Below are 26,708 nucleotides of genomic sequence, written 5' to 3' on the forward strand. Positions count from 1 at the left end.
TATGTTTCCGTGTCCAAAACCAAAACCATCTATCTTCCCTGTGCTAAAATTTTGATTGATTCATGTATGAAAAATATCAACGGCGTGAGCTTATGCTCCGATTTGGAGATCCGAGCAAAGAAAAATGCGCCACGAATATTGACAGAGTTGTGCCATGGGCAAAGTCAATCAACTTTCAAACAGAGAATAGAGATCATAAACCCAAACTGGTTTACAACTTTACAAAAGCTACCGAATCCTACAAGATGCAGCGCATACATATCTAGTGCATCATCACAAGCATGTTTGTCATCAGATATACAAATTCTGAACTTCACATGTGGAGGAGAAACTCAGAGTTGGGAAAATTCGAGACTATACTATTACAGTGTTTCTTGGAGCAAACCACCTGGACTAGGAGGAGCAACAACCACCATTGGGCGGTGTCCGCTGTTCTTGCTTCTTTTTTAAGATATTTCTCTTCACTACCGTTGATCCTTCTTCAAGAAGTCGAGGAACCTCCATAATCTGGAAATAAAACATTTGCCAAGGCCCGGCTAAGTGCATTCCAGACAGGTGTATAAGGTGAGTCGAGCCATGAGCATCAATTTAATTTCCATTAAGCTTGGATTTTTTGGCTCCAGCTCGAGCTCAAAGTTATTCACAAGATCGCAGGCTCAAAAATAATTTTCAAACAGTTTAGTTTCAATAAATAAAATTAATATTTTAATATATAAATTATTATCAATATCTCTACCATATTATAATGTGTAAACCTCTTAGAGTAACAATATTTCATAAAATTAAAAGATGTCCAAATTTGTCCGTATCATTCTTCCTAGATATATAATAATTAAGGTGGAAAAAAGTAAATTGTTCCCTCGAAAACATCCCACGTTCTTTTCCCTCGAAAACATCCCACATTCTTTTCCCCCTATCTCATTATTTTAAATATCTATCTCATTATCCTAGAAACAAATATTATAAATATATTCAAATTTACAAAAATAAATTTTAGTCACGAATTTTTTTTATATTCTATGCACATGCATCGCAAGTACTTGGTGCACTAGCATGCATATATGGAGCTCAATGTTTTCCTTTTTTTGTTGACGTCGAGTCGTGGACTCATTTATAGACCGTACTTCAATGAAACAAGCCTCTGTCATAAAGTAACGGACTAAAATGAAAGCTATCTTGTATGTGAGACGAACCATTAAATTACCTTTTTCTATGTGCACGACTCAACTCTTCAACATCTATTGCCATAGCAAGATCTCGAGCTGTATTCTTGAAAACGAAACTAAAGTAACATGTATTTTCTTACCTTCTGCGTGAGTTCTTCAAAACATTGCTCCACATTTACTCGAGTTTTAGAGCTGCATTCAAGAAATAGACAGCCAAGCTCTTTCGCCAGGGCAAGCCCTTCTTCCCTGCTCACAACTTGTTCTGATTCCTGAAATAGTCCCAATGATGAGAGAGGAAACAAGAACAAGCTCCCAACAACCAAAACCATATTTACTTACCATATCAACTTTATTTCCGACAAGCATCTTGACACAATTTTCGTTGGTGGAGTAGAGCTCCAGTTCTTTTGCCCACACATCCGACAAGTTTCTAAATGTATCCCTTCTTGTCACATCATAAACTGGAAAAGAAAACAAATGCTATCAATGAATGACCGAGGACAAAAACTAGCAGAAAATGCATTTAAACCAAATTATTCATAAATATGCAAACATGATAACAAATTGTTCCTAAACAAAATGATTCTGCTTCATAGAGAAAATCAGCACGGTGAACAATAATAGACAAAACTTATCGAAATGACAAGCACGTTTTGGTTCGTCCGTAGCTCACCAAGAACGATCCCTTGAGCACCTCTATAATATGAGCTTGTCAATGTCCTGAATCTTTCTTGTCCAGCTGAAAAGACATTAAAATCTACCATTACAAAGAAGGACAAAATCATGTTTCATGATCCGACATTTTGATGTGAATATTTTTTAAAAAGGAAAATCCTAAAGGAAATTTCAAGTAGAAGAACAATGAGGATTTTGCTACGTTACCCGTGTCCCAAATTGTAAGTTTCAGCCTTTTCCCTCCAACTGTGAGAAACTTGATCTTAAAATCCACACCTAGGTGAATCACAGTGAGGTAAGTACATAGAAAATTTATGGCTTGTTAAATCATCAAAAATATTAACAAATAACCCAAAACATACCACAAACAAAAATATTGCAATAGTTTTATGCACTCAAGGGGTTCAAAGGAAAAGAAAACATGAGTTTTACGAACTCAAGGAGTTTCAGAAGCAAGAAACACGGGTGATGTGGTTTTCATTTTATTAATTCTCGCGCACTAACAGCTTCAACATATTTTGTGCATCTACCGGAAGTTCAAACAAAATTCAAGTCAAAGATTGTACAAGACAGAGAATTAAGATTAAAGCATATGATAGATTACACAAATGCAATAAGAAGCAGTAGAAGTTACTCATATCACATTTTTACTCACCATCCTAAGCAAGATACAAAGAAATTTAATAAGAAAAGCCAAAACCAGTCTTTATTTCCCAATACTAAGCACATGCGATTCCCATCATACTTCATTAAGATGGTATCAAATATCAACAACATTCACGTGTATGTCTTAGATTTTGATTCCCAGCATATATACTTCGATCTACAGCTTATAAGTGAGGAGATGTGCAACAGTGGACCACTTATCATGAGGGAGTACTTTTGGCAAAAGTCATTTTGGACACATGGGAACCAAAGTCCCTATCAAATCATCCAAACATCAAAGTAATTTTATCATTCTGGCCTAAGTAACTGGATCAACATATTAATACAGAACTCCAACAAACCCATGAAATAATCAGCAACACTGTTTTTTTTTTGCGAAAAACCAAACATTCCAAAATCTCTACATAACAACCTTTTACCTCGATGAACCAGACAACACGACGCAGAACTCAGAGTCAAGAAATCCCAGATAAACACAAAATCATTACCAATGGTAGGGGAAAGATCGTCGACAGCATTAGAGATGAAAGTAACAAGCAGACTGCTTTTGCCGACAGCAGAGTCTCCGATGAGCAAGATCTTGAAAGACAGATCGAAGTTGCTCTGCCCCTGACCAGAAGAAGCCATCCCCAATGATGATCCTCACTCTCTCTCTCTCTCTCTCTCTCTTTCTACAAGTAAGATTATCTTTTCCACAATAACCCACTTAGAGAAAAGTATACCCCCCTTAATTGAAGCCGCCCAACAACCTCAAACACTGAGAATTTTCCATTAAAAAGAGAGGGAGTTGGAAAGGCAAAGGTGAAGAAGCCTTTTTTATGGCACTCAACCCATAATTCCCTTCATCTCTCTCTCTCTCTCTCTCTCTCTCTCTCTCTCTAGCTACTATACACACTGACACACATGCATATACATATATTTTATATAACGCACAGATAAATATGTCTGCGTGTATGTATAGATAGAGAAAAACCGAGGAACGAAGACAACGGGTGTTTTCCTCTCTGGATTTCTGATTCCGTTTCCGCGACAAACCGCAACGTGTGTTTCGTTTGGGTGACGGTGACGGTACGGTGACGGTAACTGTAGTACGAGGCTAAAGTTGTAATTACACGGAGAACGGGGGTGAGTTTGGATTTTCCCTTTTTGGAAGTGGGTGAGTTTTATTTTTCAATTGGGCTCCATGTTTTCTTGTGGGCCATTCGGAATGGACCTTTTGACGATTATCTAATTTGTTTTATTGGCCCAGGTAAATGTACGGGTAGATGTTTTAATAATTGATCTTCATAATTACTACTTCGGTCCAAAATAAAATAAGTATGTCAACATTCCTTGTGAGTAATAATAACAAAAAAAAAAACCTCATAAAAAATTAATAACACGTTATAATTCGTGTTTTTAAAAATCAGACATAAAACTCTTATAAAAAAAAGTAAATATGTCTGAGTTTTTACAACATAAGGATAAAATGTGTTTGCTTTTAAAAAAATAAAGGTAAAAACTTGTGTGAGACGGTCTCACAGGTCATATTTTGTGAGACGGATCTTTTATTTGGGTCATACATGAAAAAATATTATTTTTTATTGTGAATATTGTTAGGGTTGACTCGTCTCCCAGATAAAGATTCGTGAGACCGTCTTATGTATTTTAGATTTTTCACGAGAATTTGGTGCAATTAGCCCATATAATAGTATTTCTTCTACTCTTTGACTAATATACTCTTATTAAATATATTAATTATTTTCAACAATTTTTTATTTACTATATAAAATACTCATTTAACAATAATAAAATAGGAATTTATTTGTGTAGACTTTTCCAATTAAACTTTGAATGTGTACGAAACACAAGAAACTTATTATGCTTAATAATTGGAAATTGGTAGCATATAACTATTATTGCGGACTCGAGTTAATTCGTGACCATTGTGAAATTGATTACAACACAGACGGAGCCTCGAAGTCGATTTTTCCGAACGTGTATATATTATATATACTTAATTTAAATTTTTTTTTTTGTATAATAAAAAGTATTTAACTTAGCTCATGCTAATATTATTAAGTATATTTTGTTGATTTTTTGCCGATTTCCTAAAAATATAATATTATGTATTTATAGAACATGGATACTCAACTCATAATATAGATTTGATTAAATATATTATTGATTTTATATCTAAAAAATTATATAATATAGTTTGGATGGAGCATAATTGGGCCACGAGCGTAGCAATGAGTTTATTTGAGCAGTCTCCATGTGCAATATTTTTAATAAATGCATAAATAAATTACGGAAAGAATGCAGAAAGGCATGTTACAACTAATAAAAATGTCGCATTTAAAAAAACCGCGGAAGACAAATCACATTTATTTTCAGTTTATAGACAATGATGTGGTCGTCTCATGATTACAATAGCACGGCATAAAGTCAAATCTTATTATTATTATTATTTATTATATATGAAACATGTCAGTTAAATACAGAAAATCTCGTTTTTAAAAATAAAGAAATAAGTTTAACATTTTGAAATTGTTTTATTTTTTTATTTTTAAATATTCGGTCGTAGGAAGTTTTTAGTATTCTATAAATTCATTTTAAAATCACGTGTATAGAGTGTAAAATAATAAATTGAAAGATAAAAATAAATAATTATTTTTCAAACAGAAGACTATACAAATATATTAGATCTCATTCACTGGCACCAAACAATGTTTTTAAGTCACAAAAATATCTTACATATAAACAAAGATAAAAAAAAAATAAAAAAAAATATGCTAATTATTTATATCTTTAAAGTCAATGAGTATTAATTTTTAGCACCCTTAGCTTGTCCACATTACTTTGTTTAGATCACACAAATTTTACTTTATAATCTAAAGTAATATTTCGTAATATTTATCATTTTTTGTTTAGGTATCACTACTGAATTCCACCATGTTTTGCAAATCTTCAGTCAATATTTTAGTAACATATAGTGGATATTGTTTGATTAAACAGAAATAATAATAACTTTCACGTGTATATCTTTCTAAAATATATATGTAAAATTTAATCAATACAAATAAATTTAATTTTCCATTGCCAAAATCCTGCCTCCAAAGTTTCAATGGACTTTTGACTTTGCCATCGGTGTGTGTGGTATATAAATGCAACATTGTGCTCCCGTAATATATATATTAATTTAAATATTATATCTAATCAATTTCTGAAGACATAAACTGCGATGAGATTCGTTTGTTTGCTTTTCACTGTTTCCCTATTCTGCTATGTTTATGGTGAGATTTTTTCTTTCTTAAAATATCTTTTAGAGAGTACATAATTTTTTTTATAAATTATTTTTTACATTTGCAATAGAAAATAATTGTTTGATAATTTCATGGTAGAAGACTTTGTAAACACAAGTACCATAATCGGAGATGAAAGTTTTAGATGATAGTCCAGTTTTAGATTGCATTTATCTTGAATTATTGGAAATCTATGATTTCAAATTTATTTTTATTATTAGATGAATTAAACAGAGAAAAACCAAATTCATCTTCTACTTTTTTACATCATAAATATATTAGTTATAATGAATTTCAAATAATGTTAATATTTTAAAGATTTGAAATACATTGTGATTGATATTGGTTTGAATTTCTTATGTGTAAAAGTTATCTACACAATACAATTTACATTTAAATATATCCAAGCACCTTATATCTTTTGTGAACAAAGTTTGCATTTTCTTTTTTTTTTTTTTTTAAAAGAAGAGATTTATTCATAAATTTTGCAACTTTTGCTTGAGGGAACGTTTACAACAATCAATATTCTCTATTGTTGTCCAATCGAACCTCACATTATATATAAAAATAATTAATATTTTTTTTTGAGAATTTATATATGTAGAATATGATTACTGTATTATTTTCTAAAATTTGTTTTTTTTTTCATATAAAAATAAACAATATCTATTTAACTTATTTGGTTGTTCTTCAGGAGGTATGTCGGCAATGTTCACGATTAAAAACAATTGTCCCTATACTATATGGCCCGCAACATTGACTAGCCGTGGGGGGTCAATTCCAACCGGGTTTGAATTGGGAAGCAAAGCTTCAACAACCCTCAATGCACCAGCAGGATGGTCGGGAAGGATTTGGGCTCGATCCACCTGCTCAAATTCTGGAGGCAGATTTCAGTGTCTCGCCGGAGATTGCGGATCGGGTCAAGTTGCATGCAACGGAGCCGGCGGTACCCCTCCTGTATCTCTGATCGAATTCACTCTCAATGGAGATGGCAACAAAGATTATTACGACCTTAGCCTCGTCGATGGCTTCAATTTCCCCGTAGTCGTGGAGCCACAGAGCGGCGGTTGTCCTACTGCGGTTTGCCCCGTCGATATTAATAATCACGGATGTCCTAATGAATTGGCGGTGAGGGACGGAAGGGGTGGCGTGATCGGTTGTAAAAGTGCGTGTTTCGCTTTCAATCAGCCGCAATATTGTTGCACCGGTCAGTATAGTACTCCGGACACGTGCAAGCCGACGAACTATTCAGAGATTTTTAAGCGGCCGTGTCCTCAGGCGTATAGTTATGCTTACGACGATAAATCTAGCTTGTTCACATGTCCGGCAGGAGGTAATTACATTGTTACCTTTTGCCCATGACCGGATTGACGACCTATGTTTGCATGTTTGTAATAAATACTGATATCGATTTAAACTTTATCTTTCTACATCAAATTTTTTGTTTGCCTTTTCTAATTGTTTAGATGAAAAATGTCATTTGTTTAGCGTAATAATGATCTATGTTGGGTAATCAATTGAATTGTGATTCTCGAGAGTCTATACGATTTAAAAGATTTGAGTTGCACTTTTACCACTAATTATAGTTTTTGGCAAAACATCAAATGCTCGGTCCTACAATTGGTATCATAGTCAATGACACTAGTTTGAGTCTAATTGATGGCAATGAGTATAATTATTGAGATGAAATTTGTTGGGTACAACAATTGTTGATGATGGATAGAACAATTGAAACTTAGTGTTTGAGCTGCTGTACGATTTTAAAAATTTGAATTGCACCGTTACCACTAATTATACCTTTTAATAAAGCGACAAACACTCCGTAATATTTATTGGATTAAGTGGTTTGTGCTAAAAAAAATTAATAACTAAAGTTTGAGTTTTGAATTATAAAAGGATGAAATCATATATATTTTTATTTTTTTGTCGAGGCATTCGAAATTACCTTGAAAATCAATGTAAAAGGACTAATATTTGTTATAATTTTCTAACTCCTCGTGACATTTTACTGGAAGAGGCTCATGTATCATTCTATGAAACACCAGTTTTTTCATTTTCTATTTTCACCAGCATTATTTGCTAATTATCCCAAATACCTATTCTATTATTTTTTACAATAACAAAGTCTAAAATTTAAAATTATTGAAAACTTTTAAAAACGATTAGCAAAAGTGGTTTGAGAAGTATTTTTATTGGGGATTAACATAATTATTTAATTTAATTTTTTTTAAAAATTCAATATGTTAATATACATGTGGATTACCTTGAACAGGTATAATATACACATCCTTTGTTAAGAAAAAGTCTAATGGATCGGGCCGGCCCAATTTACTCATAGCCTTCACTTGGACTTGACAATTTTAGGCCCAATAGAAATTGCCTTAAATAAAACATATCCACGTGCACTTTATAAAAACAGCTGTCGTGGTAGGAGCGTCCACTGACTAATAATTTGTTTATTTATTAATTAATTAATTAATTAATTATTATTATTATTACATTGTTATATTTTATTACATTTTCCACAGCGCATCATCATCCATCATCATACTTTTTTTCTCTGATCTTCGTGGAGATTTCGGTTGCAATTAATGGCATCCTCGAGTTCCGGTATTCCGGCCCTTGGTATGATGCATCACAATCCCGTAAACTTGTACCCGTATATCTTGCTTTTCTTCTTGTCGTGCAATTTGCTGAAGAATTTCTTTGTGATTTTTTTTGATATATGTGGATTTTGGTGCTCGCTTTTTTCAGAGGCAGTTCAAGTTCTTGTATCTTCTCTAGCGGATGACTCGTCAATTGTTGGAGAAGCGTCAGCCGCAACTCTGAAGGATATCGCATCTTTGTATTTTATTTTACTTGATCGACAAGTTTCTGGATATAATTACAATTATAGTCGCTTGATTGTATCAATGTGCCCTTGTTTTCGCCCATTGAAAATTTAATGAATTGTGAAATTTTCCAGAAACCCACTTCTGCTTCTTGATTGTTGCGTAACGGTATCTCGCGGTGGAAGAAGGGTACAGTTTCGTCTTTGTGTATATTGTTTAAAAATGATTGTTCGTGAAGACGTGGTTGGTTCGGTTGGAATATTACCATCGTTTGAACATTTCAGAGATTTGGGAATATGGCCGGGCTGTTTCAAGTTATGTCTGTCGCGATTCGGGAATTGAATAAAGACGATGTTGATCCTCAGTATATGAGAAAGCTTGCCAAAATAGCAATGACCGAACTGGTGTCAACCAAGGTACAATATATTACCTGGGGATAATGCTTGATTCGTATTCTAAGAATTAATGATATCGTTATTGTCGTGTTACAGTGTAATTTTATTCGTTTCTTGCAAAAAAAAGGTAGTTTGTTCGACATTGCATAACTATCTCCATTCTCAGATTGTTTTATAGCATTCAGATTCTATTATTCAGATAATTGTATTTGGATGCATCTGATCATCTTTCCTTTTGGAGCTTGGCACGGGTTTATGTTTAAAATTTAAAGTTAATAATATCTATTGCTTTTAAAAACAACTTACTCTAGGAACTCAATGCTGATTGGCAAAGAGCTGGAGCCGGTGTGCTTATGGCATTGGGTTCACATTTGCCTGACCTTGTAAGTTTCATATTTAGATTGATTTTTCAATTTGGAAAGATATTATGCTGTTTTAATACGTACTGTTGTCTCAAATGTCTCTCTACAATTGCTCTCGCTTTTTACTTTTGAGCTTTGGAGCACCAACGGTCATGCAATCTCTTTAATGGAATGAGGTATTCAAATGTTTCATATGCAATCTTAACCTCGACATTTGTAGAATGGAGACTGAACTAGATCAGCTAGTTGTCGTAAGAGAAAAATATCCATGACGTTTATAATAGTGGAGATAAGTGCCTAATGGTCAATATTGTAGAAATCATGATGGTTTTGTGCAATGTTTAATAACCGGACCGGTGACTAATATATTTTAAATTATAAAGATCTTAAATGTGCATATAAATAATAAAAAAATATATTTATCCAAGTTGAAAATCTGAAAACATACATATAATAAAATATAATTATATCTATATATTTTTTTAAAAAATAAATAAAAATAATGTCTAATATTGTCAAAATAATATTTTTAATAAAGTTCAAAATCCAAATAATCATATATATATATTTATATAACAAAAATGTAAATTATAAATATAAGAAATAAATTTTTTTGAAAAAAAAAATATTGATTTTTATTTTAAAATAAAAATTGGTGAACCGATTCAAAAACCGGTCTGACCGATTCTGACTGGCTTGACCGTAAAACAATTTATAGGATTGTTCGGGTTTCATGTAGTAATGTTTTCATTGTTACAGTATGAAAACTTACATTATATGTAGGGCCCTGGTTCTCACTTTACCTGGCATAATTGTGAGATTAAATTAGAAGTTTCCATCATTAGTTAAACCGAATGATCTAACTAAATGTGAAGTCGGAATCCATAGACCAAAAGTATAATGTGTTTATTACCTTAACATGTCTTACAAGAAAAAAATACCAAGTAGCCGCAAATTTAAACATGTCGAATTCCTCTTTGGCTCAAATGATATTGACAAATGGATGAATGTGTAACAACTATTCAAAATTTCCATAAACTATGTATGACACAATATCGTAAAAACACATAGGATCTTGAGGCATCCATGCGCCTCTCCATCATAATTCATCAAGGTTCAAATCCTGCTTGGAACACATAAATGCGAATACAACATGTGAGAACGATGCACATTTGAAGATGTCCAAATGTGATACAAGGATAAAAATACAAGAAGTATGAGGGTGATGTTTCTCACACAACCACAACAAAATCCGTTTGTATTACGTACTTGCACTCGGTTCTACAACATCCACGGAGTCAGCAACCCCACATGGTGGAATTGAGTGCATCTCTAGACATATATCTCATTTTTTCACGACATGAAAATGGATTTTATATGATCTCACCACTATAAGTGAATCATGCTTCATCTCATGTAAGCTCGTAAGTATGTAATTGTGCTATTTGACACATAATTAAAAAATCAACTATCCAAGTAAGTTGTATCATTAAACTACTCGAGATACTTGTTACCATTTTATTTTACAGGTCTCGCACCTTAATCTCCGGAATATGAGCATGAATATGCCCGAGCTTCCAAAGATAACTACTAGCCACTATTATGTTCTTGACTCAAGTGGAATAAAACATAAAAAATTGATGTCAAAATACAATATAAATATAATTATTTGGCTGGCCTAAAGGCAGTTAAACTTCGGATATGGATTGGGGTGGGTATAGGTTTAAGTTTTAACGGGTCTTGAGGGGTATGAGTCCTTCAAAATTTTAAAAAGTTGGATCTTGGGTCGTAGTGGACACGACCCATAGCCAACCCATTGCCATCCCTAACAAGAATGTTAAGGGCACAAAGTCAGGAGAGGGAAACTAGCATTAAAGTTGGCAATTGGCAATTGGCAAGGAAGTAGAGACCCGGAAGTGTTGTTCTTATGAAAGAAAATTGGATTTCAATGACAAAGGGGTGATGATAATTTTGGAGGTGGTTTTGTATCATAATGAATTTGGTAAAAAAAGAGGATGGCAAAAGCCTCTGGCTCTGTGGGAGTAACCTTAGATGGTTAACTTTTAAATGAACTAGCTAATAAAGTAATATGGGTCAGAGTTTCACAGGTCTGTCTATTGTCATACTGTGTAGAGATGCATAGGCATGGATCGAAAAGTTTAATTCTCTCATTTTTGCAGATGATGGAGGAAATATATCTTCATTTGTCCAGTTCAAATTTAGCTGTTCCAGCAATGGTTCAAATACTTGCAGACTTTGCTTCATCTGATGGTTTGCTATCACTATAAGTTTTTTTATTCAGAGCTAAAATTGTTATTTAGATTCCACATCTGATTTTGGTCATCCTTAAATGTAATTGTTTCCTTTATGAAGCTTTTCAGTTCACTCCTCGGCTTAAAGGAGTACTCATGAGAGTTCTGCCCATTCTAGGAAATGTGAAAGACATCCACCGGCCAATCTTTGCAAATGGTATGCTATATTTAGCGATCCCGTTCTGTTATTGGTGGCATGTGGTGTGATGCTACTATCTCAATTGATGCATAATACAGCAAATGATAATATGGTGTATGGTATCACGCGTCAAACATGATCAACTTCTTTAGAGAAAGGATGGCATGAGATAGGCTATCCAATATCTCTCAAGATCAATGAAATAGCTGCACAACAACTTGGGCTTTATATCAGCTCTTAGATATGGGCATGATGCCTGGTTCATATTCCTTCATCATTTATGCAGTAACAAATGTAGCTTCTTCAAAAGTATTAAATAGCTGTCTAAATTGAACTTCTTGTCATACTTGACAAGGTAAATAAATGGCATATTTTAGAGTTCAGGACCTTTTGCCACTAAAAAAGAAGACTTGAAAGAGATTAATGCTGGTGATGTATGCTTTGTGTTTGAAATTATACTCTTAAATTTTGCATCCCTTTATGACATATTTGTTGGTACTTGGTTGAAATATCCTCACAGTACCGTGATAAGCTACATGCACTACACGTAACGGCGACGTTCTCTCCCTAATTTATGTTCTGGATATTTCTTGTTTCTTTACAGCTTTCAAGTCTTGGTGCCAGGCCTGTTGGCAATATAGTGTTGATTTCCCATTGTCTACAGTTATTGATGGTGATGTCATGTGAGGCCTATTAACTTGCTTCTGCTATATTCTGCCACTCAAGAGTCAAGATTTAAAATTCTCAGTTGTTAATTGTGTTTTGAATGTGTACTTTGTACAGGTCTTTCCTGAACTCCGCATTTGAGCTTTTGCTGAGAGTTTGGGCCAATTCAAGGGATCCCAAGGTTTCAAATTGAAGAATTAGACCCCACTTATCTCATACGTCTTTGTTTTCATTGGATCAAGAGCGAAAAAAATCCATTCCCTGTTTATGAGATACCACCCACAACAAATCTTAGATGGTTTCCATGTCTTCCTCATAATTTTGTGTTGCATGAGATAGCTTGGAGATATCTTCTTGTTAGATGATTATATCCACACTTGTAGAATACCTTGTAAGAAGATTGATTTCAGAATTCCTGCTCTGGAAATTTGAATTTCTCGGGGTGAAGAAAAAATTTACCTGTTCTCCTTTGTGTTATCCTTGATAATGTTGGTGGGTAGTGACTTTCTAAAGCTAAAAATGAGGCATAAACTGCTGTGATTCTTCAAGTTTTGTGCCTAACGTGGCTAATTTAAAGAATTACAGCTGCTGCCCTTTGGACCATCATCGGTTTGCACCAACCCTTGGTTGGTTTAAGTAGATTAAATTTCTCTTCAGTTGGATAATATATTAAGATGACAATTTAGTCGTGTATTAATTATGAATCGTGCAACTTAGCTTCATGGAAACAAGATCGGCCCCAGCCTCTGGTGTAAGTTTGTAGGAGGGGATGGTTTCAAGTGAGAAAATAACTACACCTGTCATACCAACCTAGCTGAAGGCATATTCTGCTAATTTAGGAGAAAAAACAATGTTTTTTCGTTCTTTTATGGTCATCTAGTGTTCTCTCTTTTGAAGTTAGTCTGAAAACCATGATTTTGTTAAATTCTTTTTGTTTCTGCAGGTACGTATATCTACGGTGGAGGCTTTGGGTCAGATGGTTGGTCTTGTAACTAGGACACAACTGAAGTCGGCTTTGCCAAGGCTCATACCCACTATTTTGGAATTGTAAGACTTTTTTTTGATAGGAAACTACAATATATTCATTAATTAGAAGCACAAATTACAAAGTGCAGACAAGAAATCCGCACAACAAGAAAAAGACAAGAAAAATCATTCTCAACTCAACTAACATATAAAACTCCCAATTTCTCACTGGCTCCGTGTTTGGTCTCAATTGTAGATATCAATTTTTATTCCATAAAATAAAGTTATACTTATAGTACATTTTCATTCTCTTTCCCCAAAATGTATTTTAATGAATTTGTAATAATTTTAATTCCACTTGTCACCACAAAAAGAAGTTCTCTATTATTAATTTATATTTTTATTCTTATCTCTTATTATATATTTTAAAATCTAAAATTTCTCACTTCTAATTATTGTTAACTTAAATATTAATAAAATTATGAAATTGAAGTTTGCATGATATCATCTATAAATTAATAAATTTTCTGTTATAAAACAATTCTTAGCATAAGAATGAAACATTTACCTGTAAGAACTTTTTTATATCACAAATTCATCTCAAATAATTATATCACTAAAGCATTTAGCCATTTACCGAAACCATCAGAATGAAACCAATCATTGCCTGCATGTTCCATTTTCTTAATTTTATGGATGATTCAGTAAATATATAATTCTTAAAAACTGTTCCATTGAAACTGTTTTATCTCACAAAATCACCCCAAATAATTGTTTCGCCAAAAAATTTACCCAGTCATTACCTATCTAGACTCAGTCAACGGGTATTAACTGGTCCATAACCCACCCGTCCCTGTATATGTATTAATAATCATTTATTTATATTTTATATAATATGGAATAATGAATATCACAATATTAACCCTAATTCACAATGTTGTCGCCCCTCCATGGATCTTGAATTATGTTTCCTTTAAAATAGTATAAATTGCTAGGTTGTGGCTTGTGATTAATTTATTTTGTTTCTTTGCAGTTGACTTATTATTAAAATGTTATGGTTGGATGTAACTTTGATAAATGTATTAATATTTGGATTTTTTTTTGTGTAATTACTATAATTGAAAATATTGAACACTTAGCAGGTTTTCGGGTCCAAATCTGCTGAGTTTTGGGGGCGGGGCGGGTCCTGGGTCCAATTTTTTTGGCAGGTCAGGTCAAGTATTTGGCCAAACCCGTCCCAGACCAGCCCCGACTAATGGTGCCTATCAGTATACATAGGCCAACACAATTGTAATTAGCTTAAATTTTGTCCTTCCTAGACTTTGATGATTCTTCCTTCTTCCTTTTCTTCTTAATTTAGGTATAAGAAGGATCAAGATATTGCCTTTGTGGCCACATGTAGTCTCTACAACCTCCTGAATGCATCTTTACTTTCTGAAAGTGGTCCACCGTTGCTTGAATTTGAGGTCAGTTTAGATAATAGACTTTTTAATGGAGAGGATGGAACTTCTTGGTCTTTAAGCTTGTTTGATATTTAATTGAAAATAAGATGTTAAGGGATCTAGTTTTGTTTTTTTCCAGCGAGCTTTTGGATACATTACATTTCCCAGCTCTCTCTCTCTCTCTCTCTCTCTCTCTCTCTCTCTCTCTCTCTCTCTCTCTCTCTCTCCCCAAACGTCTTTTTGTATGTTGTCCCATTGAACATTATTCTGCCCATTGCCTTTTAATGATTTAATGCATTTTAATGATATACCACGTAGTAATAACTAATAATCTTCGGCATTATTTCAACAATCTGATTCACTTTCCCTTAACTTGTATCAGAAGTCAGTGCATAGATTCTAACTGGCGTATAAAAATTCCTGCCAAGTATGACGTTAATACTTGTACGAATGAAAATTTTATGTTTTTGAATTTCAGTTTGTGTTTCAAGGAATAGTTCATGGTTTGATAAGTATGCCAACTTTGCCAACTCTGCTTTATTGCTGATTACATGCTAGAGTCTCAGTTTGCCTTTCAAGGGTCACGTGCTAAATATTTGGATTCATGGATATTAAACAGTAGATTATTAAGGAACATTAAATAATTTAGATTATATGATAATTCCAAATGTTATCTTACATAATTATAATTTTCGCTAATTTTATTGAATTTGTCAAGGCTTATATAAGTGAAATTTGGCAGGACCTTACTGTCATTTTATCAACGCTTCTTCCAGTGGTTTGCATCAACACTGACAGTAAGCAGCGTTCAGATTTTTCAGTGGGACTAAAGGTGGAGTTACAATGAGTTTTTTTTTAACTTACAAACTAAACTATTTGGTTTGACCACCCATCTATCTTTGATGCCAGTAGATCACATTATAATACCCATCCCATTTTTTTTTCTATTTTTGGTTGTTTTTGCTTTATATTACCACCTTTACTCATATTTTCTCCTCACTTAAGTGTGGATCCATGAATTCTATTTGATTCGAAGCTGATTTCTTACAGAGCATTAACTGGGGTTATAAAATCCTAGGAGATGGTAAAACATTATTTTGGTTGGGCATTTTTTTTATCAATTTTTAACTACTATGCCAAAAAAATATAACGCCAAATATTGAATTCCTTGTAGAGTGTGACCTGGGATTCTGATTGTGCGCTTTAAAAATATACTTTGTCATCAGCTCGGTGATACTTTTTGCGGTTCTTTTTTTATCTGGTCATTGCAATTTATTTTTTTGTTACTCGATTCTCGTTCATTTTTAAGTCCAAAAAGATAATTAATCTCAAATAATTATTCTTTTTTTATTGGTTTGTGTACCTCGTGCAATTTCAGACTTACAATGAAGTTCAACATTGCTTTCTCACGGTTGGTATGATTTACCCAGAGGATCTGTTTGTCTTTCTTCTCAATGTGGGTACAATTGCTAATCTTTTTTATTGCCACAAACTCTGGAACATTGTAGTTATTTAATTGTATAAAGTGATACCACCTTATCTAGTCCCCCCAACTAAATTAAAAAAAAATGTTGGCGATGAAAAGGAAAATGGAATTCAATAGATTTGGACTACATTACCATACCTTGTTTATAAGTGAGGTAATGTCTGTAATTTGTTCACTTTGTTCCAGAAATGCAGGTTGAAAGAAGAATCTCTCACTTTTGGTGCACTTTCTGTCCTGAAGCACCTTCTGCCAAGGTTACTTTTCTCCATATTTGCTTTATGATATCATACTCCGTGATTGCTTGCCAACTCAGCATGCCATGACATTGTTCTGAAGATTGTCTGAAGCTTGGCACACTAAAAGGCCCTTGCTGGTTGAAGCAGTGAAACATTTGTTGGACGAGCATAATTTGGCTGTTCGCAAAGCACTTGCGGAGGTAGTTCTGCATGAAAATGTCAGTCACCGTTGATCTTCAATTTCTTATATATTTGTTAACTTACATCATCTCTTGCTTCTATGACATAGTTAATTGTCGTTATGGCTTCCCACTGTTACTTGGTTGGTCCATCAGGAGAGCTATTTGTAGAATATCTCGTGCGACACTGTGCAATGCCTGATTTGGATGGTGATACCAATGAGAAATCTAAGGAGTTCACTCAATCGATTGGTTCATCATATGCTTTCCTGTATAAGAAGACAGAGGTCTGATCTTCTTGGAATGTGCTCTATTCATCACATAGATCTTTACAACTAATTCTATCTTCTTTGCATTTTTATTTCTAAGCTGTGCTACTAGCACAAAAATAATGACACTTTAAAGTTCACAATTATGTCATACTTTCGGATACTTTATCTTTGGCTATTCACAGTTCTTCTGGCTAACTAAGTTATTAATTTTTATATCTTCAAATGTACTGAAAAAACCCAATAATGGTCCGAGGGGCTTTCTATACGAAGAAAAAAGGCAATAAGGAAACCCAATAATGTTCTGAGGGGCAGTTTTGTCAATAATAAAATGCTGTCTTTTTAAGGAGAAAACCACAAAAAAAATGATTTCTAGAATTTAATTCTCAATCAGTTTCTTAGATGCCTGTCTGGATGATTTTCTAAAGATATTTTAATCAAGTGTTGTGTTTCTTCTGGTATGGAAGTAATTTTTTCGATGAGGAAAATTTCGATCTCCACTCTCATTTCTAGTTGACAAGAAGACAATTTAAATGAAATGTCATTCGAGTAAAAAATTGCATTTTAAGTGGATCATTCCTCATCACGTGGAGGAATTTTGTTAGTCCTGTTCGTGTTAGTGTACTATGAAAATTGCTCTTGCACATATGATCTTTAAAAAATCTGTAATTGGTATTCAATATTTCTCTTAAATGCAAAGGTCATTTTCAGGTAAAATTTGGAGGCGTCAGTCCAACAGATTTACGAGCAATTTGTGAAAAAGGTCTTCTTTTGATAACAGTAACTGTTCCTGAAATGGAGGTCTGCTGCCATGTTTGATCAATTTTTTGTTTCGCGATTTGGGTTTTCTCTTGGTATTGTTGCTGATCATTGCCGATTATGTTTCCAGCATGTGCTCTGGCCATTTTTGCTGAAGATGATCATTCCACGAATTTATACTGGTGCTGTTGCCACGGTACGATATACGTGTATTTGAAGTTTGAAAGATGGTTTGAGCATTTCCCATCTAATATATCCCTGACCATATTTTGACATTTAAAATATGATTCTTGTCAATAATTGATAGATCTGTCGATTATATGGACACATTATTATTGTGTAAGCAAGTTAATCTTTTCATATAGGTTTGCAGATGCATCTCAGAATTATGCAGAAACAAAAATCTAGGTGATACGATTCTTTCTGATGGTAAAGCTCATAGCAGTATTCCGAATCCTGAGGTTTGATACCCCCTATGTTTACTTGTGTAATAATACACTTTTGGATGTAAATGCATTTGTACAATTTTGTCATGATATGAGTATTTAGGATCTTTTTGCACGGCTTGTGGTGCTTCTTCACAATCCACTGGCAAGGGAGCAGTTGGTGACTCAGATTTTAACAGTAAGTGTGTTTTATGTCCTTTTTGTTTAGTACATATGTATAATATTACAAAAAAGTTCAAATCGAACGCAAACCTGGACCATGCTGGTAGGCAATATTAGTAAATCATAAATGAACGTTACTGTTCGGGATCTTTCCTTATTCTGTAGCCTTTAGGATACTTTGTCTTATTTAGTAGCTCTGATCCTAAAGTGCCATCTGACGACTACTTTTTCACCTCCAAAGAGCCTACTCATATTTACAGTCTATTATATCTTACTCCACTAGGTTTTCAGGGATCAGTTTAGTGCCAAAGATCCAACATGCAATGTTTTTTATATCTTGCTCTGCTCACAGGTTCATATAATGTTTTTATATCTTGCTATGCTCACAAGTTTTTCAGGGAAGAAACAAGTGCCACATATCCAATGAATTTAATTTCCCCATCACATTGGGTTTACTTTTGATTACGCAATGAGAAGTATCCTCCTTGTTTAATGGTCGACTTAATCATGAAATATAGTTGATGGTTGACAGTGGGGATGAATTTGACTGGTGACAAAATTTTTCTCATTTTAGTTGTATGCCAAATTATGAGTTTGATATTTTCATCTTAGGGTGAATAATTAGAAATTGGATTTCAAATTATTCAGATTCTTTGTCTGTTTTATTGCTATGAAAATGGAAAGCAAGGACAAGGCTTTGCTTGGTTTTGCTTTGTCGATGGATTTTCGAGCTCTTGAATCAAAATCTAACATTATTTTTCTTATTTTTGTTTTCTTTCAAAAAAAAAAAAAACCTATCTTCTTTCATTTGACATCTATGATTCAATTTCATTGTATTATAGTATTATTTTCTAATATAATGTACTGATATTAATAAAAAGTCAAATAATCCAATATACTTTTTAAATAAATGACGTGAAATTTACACTGAGATCCGTCGTCTTCAGAAAATCAAATTGAACATGTATCTCATTTTTCCATAGGCTCTTAAATGACATTTTCATAAAAAATAATTCCATAAGCACTGGAAGTACAAGTGGAGAAGTTTGAAATTAGATATCTTATTCAAGGCTATTGTAGATGACCAACACTTTCTTTTGTTACCAACCTTATGAAAAGTTGATAGTCTGTTCAGGAAAGAACGCTCAAAGTTTCCACTTTAAGTTTTTCCATTCACCCTGTTTTTAACGATTGTGAACTTCTTGATGGAGCGTTTCCTCCGCTTATAAGTGCTATTAAATAAACCAGTTGATGTTTCCATGTAAGTTTTTACAATTCACCCTGCTTTAGCTTGTTTTTTGAACTTTTTTTTGGTAAAATAGCATCAAATGCTCTCATGTTGAACAAGCTCAGCCTCATTGATACATTTCTGGGGTAATTTATTGATATATCTATACATTATATCAAATGATATTTCTTGTACTTGTTTTTAATCTGATTGAATTTCATGAATGACATCAAGTCTGATTAACGAGCAGGACTAATTAATAAATTTTTTTGCAGGTCCTGTATAACTTAGCTTCTATATTTCCCAAGAATATTATTCTGTTTTGGCAAGATGAGGTATATTAGATATAGCACCAATCACAGATTATGAAATGGCTCGAAATTGAGGGAATGTTCACTTTTTAATACCTTTCCATATTAGCAAAACCATATTTCGGAAATCATTAGTATTTTTTTCCTTGGGATTTGACTGTTTGACCCTTATTTATCTATGTTCATATGTGTTTATTCATATACACATATTCATCTATTGAGTTACATACGCACTTGTGAGGATATTTATGTATATGTGTGTGTATACATGTGTACTCGCATGCACAAACACAGACATATATTTGTATGAACAAACATATAGATGTGCATATATATGTGTGTGTATTCATGCGTATATGCATATATGTGTGTGTGGTTGTGTTTGTGTATCCTTTTGCAATTATAAGCTGATGGTTTTATATATATGTATATATATTCTCTATATTTATATATGTTCTATCTGCGTGTTGGACTCTATGCGAGGGTAGAAAATCAAACCTATTTGTCTTTCAGATCTAACTTTTTTAATCTTCTATTGTAAGCTTCTAGATTCCCAAAATGAAAGCTTATGTGAGTGATCCGGAAGACCTAAAAGAGGATCCGTTATATCAAGAGACATGGGATGACATGGTTATCAACGTAAGCGTTGGTTAGACTTTGTATTTTGTGTAATTACTTTTGAAATTTTACAAGATCTATGAGGAGCCGAGCTGGCCATATTCACCTCATGAAAATTGTGACTTTTTTTTAAATCACTGTCTTCCTCTCGCTACGCGATGTAGTAAGAGTGACCGTTCTTTTAATTTTACAAGTTACCAGAATTTTATGGGTTAGATAGAACCATGGATTTAATATGAGTGAAGTTTCATGATGAACTACGAGCAGGCATGCTGCTTATAGTCTTTGTTTATGGCCCACAGTTTATTGCAGAATCCTTGGATGTGATTCAGGATGTTGATTGGGTGATCTCTCTAGGAAATTCATTCTCAAATCAATACGAACTTTATTCATCGGATGATGAACATTTTGCGCTACTTCACCGGTATGTGAAATGTTATGAAACTCACTTTTACCAGTGGATCAAATTCTAACCATACATGGTATTATATTTTTTAGATTGCATAGGTTTTTCCCGGGGGAGAGTGACAAGGGGGAAATCAACATCTTTACTTTCTTTATTTTTATGGTCACACCTTTTCTTTTGCAAGATACGATTCTTTTTTTACCAACTGCCTGAATATTTTGAATTATCTTGGTATGCATTTTAAAATTTGTGCGTGTGTCAATGCTGTTTGATACGTACATCAGAATAGTTCACAAAAAGATCAGTAGGAGCTCATACTGGAATCAATCATCATGGACAATTATGTATAATTTTAAGACTCATTTACCCTATTCTTGTTAGCTTGAAATTGAGTCCATTTTTTCCTTTTCTTTTAATTTTGGGATTATTTTGACTTTGATATAGCAGACAAGAATTAGAGGATTCATGCACCCTACGCCAGTTAAACGTGAATAATATTGTGTTACTTTAAATTCATCTACTCAAAAGTAATTTTTATATTTGATCATGCTCACATTTATTAATGAAATTTCACTTGCACATGTATGCTTTTATCACCATTTGTACCGCATGTTTGTGCTATTTGAATCTTCTTTATTTTGTATGTAAAGTTAATTGAGAAATCTTGACATGGTGCAAGTTGGAACCAATTTTGTTTGTAAGATTGCTCATGGAGAAACCTTCTTATGGCACAACTTGAAATTAATTGGTCTTTTCGAGTGCAGGTGTCTTGGCATTTTACTGCAGAGAGTTCATGACAGAACCTATGTTCGGGCTAAAATTGATTTGATGTACGTGCAAGCTGATATTGCTTTACCCGTGAATAGACTTGGTTTGGCTAAGGCTATGGGATTGGTAATCATTTATGACATAAAAATCGTTCATCTCATTCATGGAAAAGAGTTTCACAAGCAGTTCTATCAACTGAATGGTGCTCATGGCTACTGTTATGTGGACATGTAGGTTGCCACTTCGCACTTGGACACAGTTCTGGATAAGTTGAAAGACATTCTTGATAATGTTGGTCAGAGCATCTTCCAAAGGTATATACTGGACCTATGAGTTTACTCTCACTTTTACAGTGTTACCATTTGTAGAACTAGTGGAATTAAAAGTTCTATATGTCTATATCCATGCAAAATAAGCATTTATAGGTCGAGCACTCAAGCTTAATTTTTTCTGACATGAAAGACAATTTTAATTGCCAAGCTTGTGGAGATTTTGCTGTACACTGATGTCTCAAGGGAAAAAATGGAACATTTTCATTTCTGTTACATTCGAGAAGATCACCAAATCTGGAACTTTATGCGTTCTAATTTTGGGTTTAACATCAGATTTCGCGTTGTTTGAAACTCAATCCTCTGTATTTGTTGAGCTTATCTTCATGCTGTTTGCTTAATTAGTGGTATCTGGTCTCAAATTCATCTGGATATATACTGGTATTGCTTCCATTGCACCTGACTTTAAATAATGCAACTCTATGGCAGAATTCTTTCATTCTTTTCTGATAGAGCCAAAATGGAAGAATCGGATGATGTTCATGCTTCTTTGGCTCTTATGTATGGATATGCTGCAAAATATGCTCCATCAACTGTTATTGAAGCCAGAATAGATGCACTTGTGGTATGGCATAATGCTCTGTGATTTTGTTTTCTTTTATGTGTTATCTGTTATGAAATGATTTGCTAGGATACATATTTTTTGTTTCTCTTTTGAACCAAAAATTTGCATCTTACAAAGTTTTGATTAAACAAGTAATTAACTGCTTGAAACTTTTATGATGCAAAAGCATGTATCTGACAATAAAGAAGTGCATTGACTATTTCCATAATCTGTACGAAGCAAACCAAATTATGTTCAGAAGATTTTATGATGTTATCCGTTAGTATTGAACAAATATTTGAGGCCTGATAGAATGCTTGGTGTTGGAGAAATGCGTGCTTACAATTGGCCTCTGGGACATCAAGATTTTTTTGTTCTATTTATTGCTGAGTAGTATTCTTCGAGGCTCTTAAAAGGAATAGTTGCTTTTAGGTTAGTTTTTATGTTTTTTGGGATATTTCAATAGAAGATTTAGGTAATCCCCAAAATTGCTTTGGCTCGTTCCTCTTTGTAAAAGGAGGAATACAAATAATTCTGTTTGCCTGTTAGGGCATAATTTAGAGTATTACAAATATGTTCCACTTCTTGAAAGGTCTACTTGAATTAGTAATATCCACGTTGTCGGAGGGTTTCAATTTATTGGAATTGTATTGTTCCTCTAGAGAATCCATTCAACTTTTGTAGTCAAAAGTCATACTTGTACTCCTTTCCTAGTGTAAATTTGATATGAGCATCTGTTCTTCAGATGATGTGATTGATGTATTTTGAGCTTGCATCATACCGTTTGTACACGTGTTACTTTGGTCTCAGTGATTCAGCTAGTTCATGAATCCCATTAGTTTTAAGCCATCAATTACCTTTCTTGAATATAAAAAATACTTTAAAGTTTCTATTTGTCAACTCTGGTTATTATCGTCTATCTTCTACTGTCAAAATATAATCGTTGCTGTTATAGTTTTATATATTTGGATACTTAGATTATTTATTTATTTGGTCTTGTCGCAGCTGTTTGCCGTGTTTGCATATGCCTTTTTATGTGATACTCTTAATTTGTTGTCTACAGGGGACTGATATGCTTTCTCGTCTCCTTCATGTACACCACCCCACAGCAAAGCAGGCAGTTATAACTGCTATTGGATTGCTAGGTTTGTGAATCCAGCCAATCGTCCTTGTTAATGTTTTATTTTGCTTTGCATCCGAAAGATTTTTCTCTTTAATTCATATTACCAAGTGTTCTTATCAAGCTCTCTGATATTGGGTCTATTACAAGGTGGCACATCAGTTTTTGTTTACAAGCACTTTGAATATCTGGTTTGGTATCACCATCATGAAGAGTCACTTCTCTTGATTGAGAACTTCAATGAGGTCACAGTCCTTTTAAGAGGGGGGTTCATTTTGATTTTGCGTCATGGACAAAATGAAGTAATGAGAAGACTAAAACAGGCCATAAAATGTTACTTCAAATGTAGCAGTTAACTACTTGGATTTGGTTCTGTTCTATTTTACATGTTTTTGTGCCATTTGTTTCCGAAAAAATCATTTAGTACATGAAAATACATTTGATTCTACTTTGTTTGACTTAGCATCAGTCAGTCTGTAATATAATGACCTCGTCAGTTTTCTCTATGCAGGCCAGGCTGTCATCGGTGCTGCTGCTTGTGGTAAATCATTCCCATTGAGAAAGAGAGATCTGCTACTTGACTACATCTTAACTTTGATGGGCCGTGACGATGATGACGGACTTTCTGATTCTAATCTGGAGCTTCTACACACTCAGGTTTGTTTTACTTGTAACTGAGCATGATTTGTTTTAATATTCTATGTACTTGGACGACGACTTCACGCAGAAGCCAATGTTGAAGTAACAGTTTTTTGGTTTTGGATCTGTATCATAATTGAACATAATTTTTCCCTACTCTTTTCACCAAGAGTGGAGGGCGATTCTTTTCTTTAGAGAGAAACAAACTGAGAAAAGAAAAAAGAAAAAATGGAACTTTTCCTTGTTGAGTGGGATTTTTTTATTGCTGCTAGTTTGCCACTCCTTATCATTAGAGTTATACGGAAATATCCTCTCTTTTTTCCTGAGATTTTTCAGTTTAGGGACTATTAGAGCTTTGTGTGAAGTCAAACATTAAAGAAAGTGGGTCAAATCAATGGAATTTCGACATTTAAACACTTGCAAAAGTTTCGTTCATTGACAAAAAAACAACTATCCATAAAAGTCGTAAATACGGCCTACTTCTTTCCTACGTACATAAGCTAAAGGATTTGCTAGTAAGGTGTTGCCATTGAAACTTCCTCATAGTATATTACAAGTGTTAAAATATGATGTTAAGTGTGTAGGCAAATTCGTATTTAGCATGCATGCGATTGTCAAGCATGCATTGGCCCCCTCTTATCATATTTTGTCAACATTTTTTCCTGATTCAATTTATCCTATAGTTTGATATGATATCGAGCCATACGTTAAGACTTGTATGTCAACTATTGCACCCGAGTGGATATGACATCGCTGATGATATTTTATCCTGTCTTTGATTCTGTTGATCATCTTTCAAATAATTTGCCTTTCAGTTTCCCTGACTTTCATTTTTTCTATGCAGTGCCTTGCTTTAAGTGCGTGTACTACTTTGATTTCTGTAGAGCCTAAATTGACTGTTGAAACAAGAAACCATGTTCTAAAGGTGCCAGTTAGTGCCGCTGTTTATTACTTGGGAAATAACATATTTGTTTCTGATTATTATTTTTATTGACAGGCAACCTTGGGGTTTTTTGGTTTGCCAAATGATCCGCCTGATGTCATAAATGGAGTTATACAACACCTTATTTCTCTTTTGTGTGCCATTCTTGTTACAAGGTATTCATTCTGAAAATACTTGGTTTAAGAAGCTGCTACAATGCTACTGTAAGTGTAGGGTGTGAGAATGTGTTGAATATTAAATGCTTTATCCATATTTGTTGCCATTGGGCTGTCCAATAAGCAGAAACCAAAGACACTGAAAACCTGTGAGACTGTTATGCATTTGTGGTTCACAGCTTCACAACTCAGGAGAGTTGTAGTATTTGGTAGTTTAGTCGAGTATCTTATGACTCTTGTATGCCAGGAAACCAAGGCATCCATGATCACAACAGACAAATGGGCAACAATAAAATAGGTTATATGTACTTGTTTTTGCTATAGGACAGTAATTGGCAATTTATTCAGGTAATAAGGGCATTTCTGATTTCCTATTCTCAGTTTGATCAGTCTATTGCTAGGACTTTGAGCACTGTAGTTTTGTTTGTTTGTGGATGTACATGGTTTTGGATGATTGTGCACCCTTTTTAATGAGTTGTTTGATCAGTGGAGAGGATGGAAGAAGTCGAGCAGAACAGCTACTGCATATCATGAGACAGATTGATCCCTATGTTTCTTCCTCTGTCGATCATCAAAGAATAAGAGGTTGTCTTGCGGCTCGAGAGATGCTTCTTAAGTTCCGGACTATATGCGTTGGTGGATACTGTTCACTTGGATGCCAAGGAAATTGCACTCACTCCAAACAAAATGAACGTGGTTTGCATGGAAATTTTTCAAAGTTACCATGTTAGCTAACTTTACTTTCCCTACCCCCTTCTCTCTCTCTCTCTCTCAGCTTTAAGCAGTTTGACAATATCATTATTATGTTGAACTTCTTCTGTGCTTATTGTCCACTTTTGTTTCCTGTGGTGATTTCCTGTATTAAACTTATTTCGTCTTTTATTATAGCTGCATTTGTGTCTCCAAGTCGTGATGCTTTGTGCCTGGGAGAGAGGATCATGTTATATATTCCTCGATGTGCTGATCCAAATCCTGAAGCTAGAAAAATTTCTGCACAGGTTTGTTATTGGAGGATGCCATTATGTTATGATTAGTTTATGCCATTATGTTATGATTAGTTTTTGACCTCTGCCAAATATTAATTGCAAAGGTTGTCATTATGTTTTCTGCATCAGTTATTGGTTCTTTGCTCTTTCTCAAATTCTCGGTGACAAGATTATATCCCCCTTAGGATTCTTCCATGTCTCCCTCTTTTCCTGTTTCACA

General features: G+C 33.9%; 3 protein-coding genes across 5 annotated transcripts in view; 2 read left to right on the forward strand and 1 right to left on the reverse strand.

Annotated features, from left to right (window-relative positions):
• Positions 1 to 138: 138 nt before the first annotated feature.
• LOC140842586 (ras-related protein RABC2a-like) lies at positions 139 to 3,572 on the reverse strand. Its single transcript, XM_073210592.1, has 6 exons — positions 2,996 to 3,572; positions 2,049 to 2,117; positions 1,840 to 1,905; positions 1,506 to 1,627; positions 1,307 to 1,435; positions 139 to 507 (listed from the first exon to the last, which is right to left on the reverse strand). Exons 1-6 carry the CDS (start codon positions 3,132 to 3,134, stop codon positions 394 to 396), a joined length of 639 nt encoding a protein of 212 aa, XP_073066693.1. The 5' UTR covers positions 3,135 to 3,572; the 3' UTR covers positions 139 to 393.
• A 2,106-nt stretch (positions 3,573 to 5,678) lies between these two features.
• Positions 5,679 to 7,228, forward strand: LOC140803759 (thaumatin-like protein 1b). Its single transcript, XM_073159643.1, has 2 exons — positions 5,679 to 5,782; positions 6,489 to 7,228. Exons 1-2 carry the CDS (start codon positions 5,731 to 5,733, stop codon positions 7,151 to 7,153), a joined length of 717 nt encoding a protein of 238 aa, XP_073015744.1. The 5' UTR covers positions 5,679 to 5,730; the 3' UTR covers positions 7,154 to 7,228.
• A 1,048-nt stretch (positions 7,229 to 8,276) lies between these two features.
• Positions 8,277 to 26,708, forward strand: part of LOC140842588 (protein SHOOT GRAVITROPISM 6-like) — a 32,403-nt gene continuing 13,971 nt past the window's right edge. For 2 of the 3 annotated variants that reach the window (XM_073210594.1, XM_073210595.1), the window contains exons 1-32: positions 8,277 to 8,416; positions 8,546 to 8,636; positions 8,757 to 8,811; positions 8,907 to 9,038; positions 9,329 to 9,400; positions 11,560 to 11,650; positions 11,753 to 11,848; positions 12,435 to 12,513; positions 12,614 to 12,677; positions 13,440 to 13,543; positions 14,823 to 14,928; positions 15,647 to 15,736; positions 16,283 to 16,360; positions 16,577 to 16,644; positions 16,727 to 16,826; positions 16,916 to 17,092; positions 17,786 to 17,875; positions 17,964 to 18,029; positions 18,199 to 18,294; positions 18,383 to 18,457; positions 19,945 to 20,004; positions 20,530 to 20,619; positions 20,901 to 21,022; positions 21,769 to 21,898; positions 22,007 to 22,086; positions 22,531 to 22,666; positions 23,709 to 23,790; positions 24,277 to 24,422; positions 25,249 to 25,329; positions 25,402 to 25,502; positions 25,990 to 26,228; positions 26,391 to 26,500. In XM_073210594.1, coding sequence (XP_073066695.1) covers positions 8,383 to 8,416; positions 8,546 to 8,636; positions 8,757 to 8,811; positions 8,907 to 9,038; positions 9,329 to 9,400; positions 11,560 to 11,650; positions 11,753 to 11,848; positions 12,435 to 12,513; positions 12,614 to 12,677; positions 13,440 to 13,543; positions 14,823 to 14,928; positions 15,647 to 15,736; positions 16,283 to 16,360; positions 16,577 to 16,644; positions 16,727 to 16,826; positions 16,916 to 17,092; positions 17,786 to 17,875; positions 17,964 to 18,029; positions 18,199 to 18,294; positions 18,383 to 18,457; positions 19,945 to 20,004; positions 20,530 to 20,619; positions 20,901 to 21,022; positions 21,769 to 21,898; positions 22,007 to 22,086; positions 22,531 to 22,666; positions 23,709 to 23,790; positions 24,277 to 24,422; positions 25,249 to 25,329; positions 25,402 to 25,502; positions 25,990 to 26,228; positions 26,391 to 26,500 — 3,141 coding nt within the window. In that variant the 5' untranslated portion in view covers positions 8,277 to 8,382. Of the gene's footprint in view, positions 8,417 to 8,545; positions 8,637 to 8,756; positions 8,812 to 8,906; positions 9,039 to 9,328; positions 9,401 to 11,559; positions 11,651 to 11,752; positions 11,849 to 12,434; positions 12,514 to 12,613; positions 12,678 to 13,439; positions 13,544 to 14,822; positions 14,929 to 15,646; positions 15,737 to 16,282; positions 16,361 to 16,576; positions 16,645 to 16,726; positions 16,827 to 16,915; positions 17,093 to 17,785; positions 17,876 to 17,963; positions 18,030 to 18,198; positions 18,295 to 18,382; positions 18,458 to 19,944; positions 20,005 to 20,529; positions 20,620 to 20,900; positions 21,023 to 21,768; positions 21,899 to 22,006; positions 22,087 to 22,530; positions 22,667 to 23,708; positions 23,791 to 24,276; positions 24,423 to 25,248; positions 25,330 to 25,401; positions 25,503 to 25,989; positions 26,229 to 26,390; positions 26,501 to 26,708 lie in introns of those variants that run through there. The other variant, XM_073210596.1, reaches the window with a different exon arrangement.

This window comes from Primulina eburnea, chromosome 10 (genome assembly GCF_022965805.1).
Source record: "Primulina eburnea isolate SZY01 chromosome 10, ASM2296580v1, whole genome shotgun sequence".
NCBI lineage: Eukaryota > Viridiplantae > Streptophyta > Magnoliopsida > Lamiales > Gesneriaceae > Primulina > Primulina eburnea.

Bases quoted from the DNA above. Each gene is read 5' to 3' on its own strand.
- LOC140842586 (XM_073210592.1), bottom strand. From the start codon at position 3,134: ATGGCTTCTTCTGGTCAGGGGCAGAGCAACTTCGATCTGTCTTTCAAG. The intron at 1,906-2,048 runs GTAACGTAGCAA...ATGTCTTTTCAG, and splicing joins ACTTACAATTTGGGACACGG to CTGGACAAGAAAGATTCAGG. The intron at 508-1,306 runs GTAAGAAAATAC...TTTTATTTCCAG, and splicing joins TTGAAGAACTCACGCAGAAG to ATTATGGAGGTTCCTCGACT.
- LOC140803759 (XM_073159643.1), top strand. From the start codon at position 5,731: ATGAGATTCGTTTGTTTGCTTTTCACTGTTTCCCTATTCTGCTATGTT. The intron at 5,783-6,488 runs GTGAGATTTTTT...GTTCTTCAGGAG, and splicing joins CCTATTCTGCTATGTTTATG to GTATGTCGGCAATGTTCACG.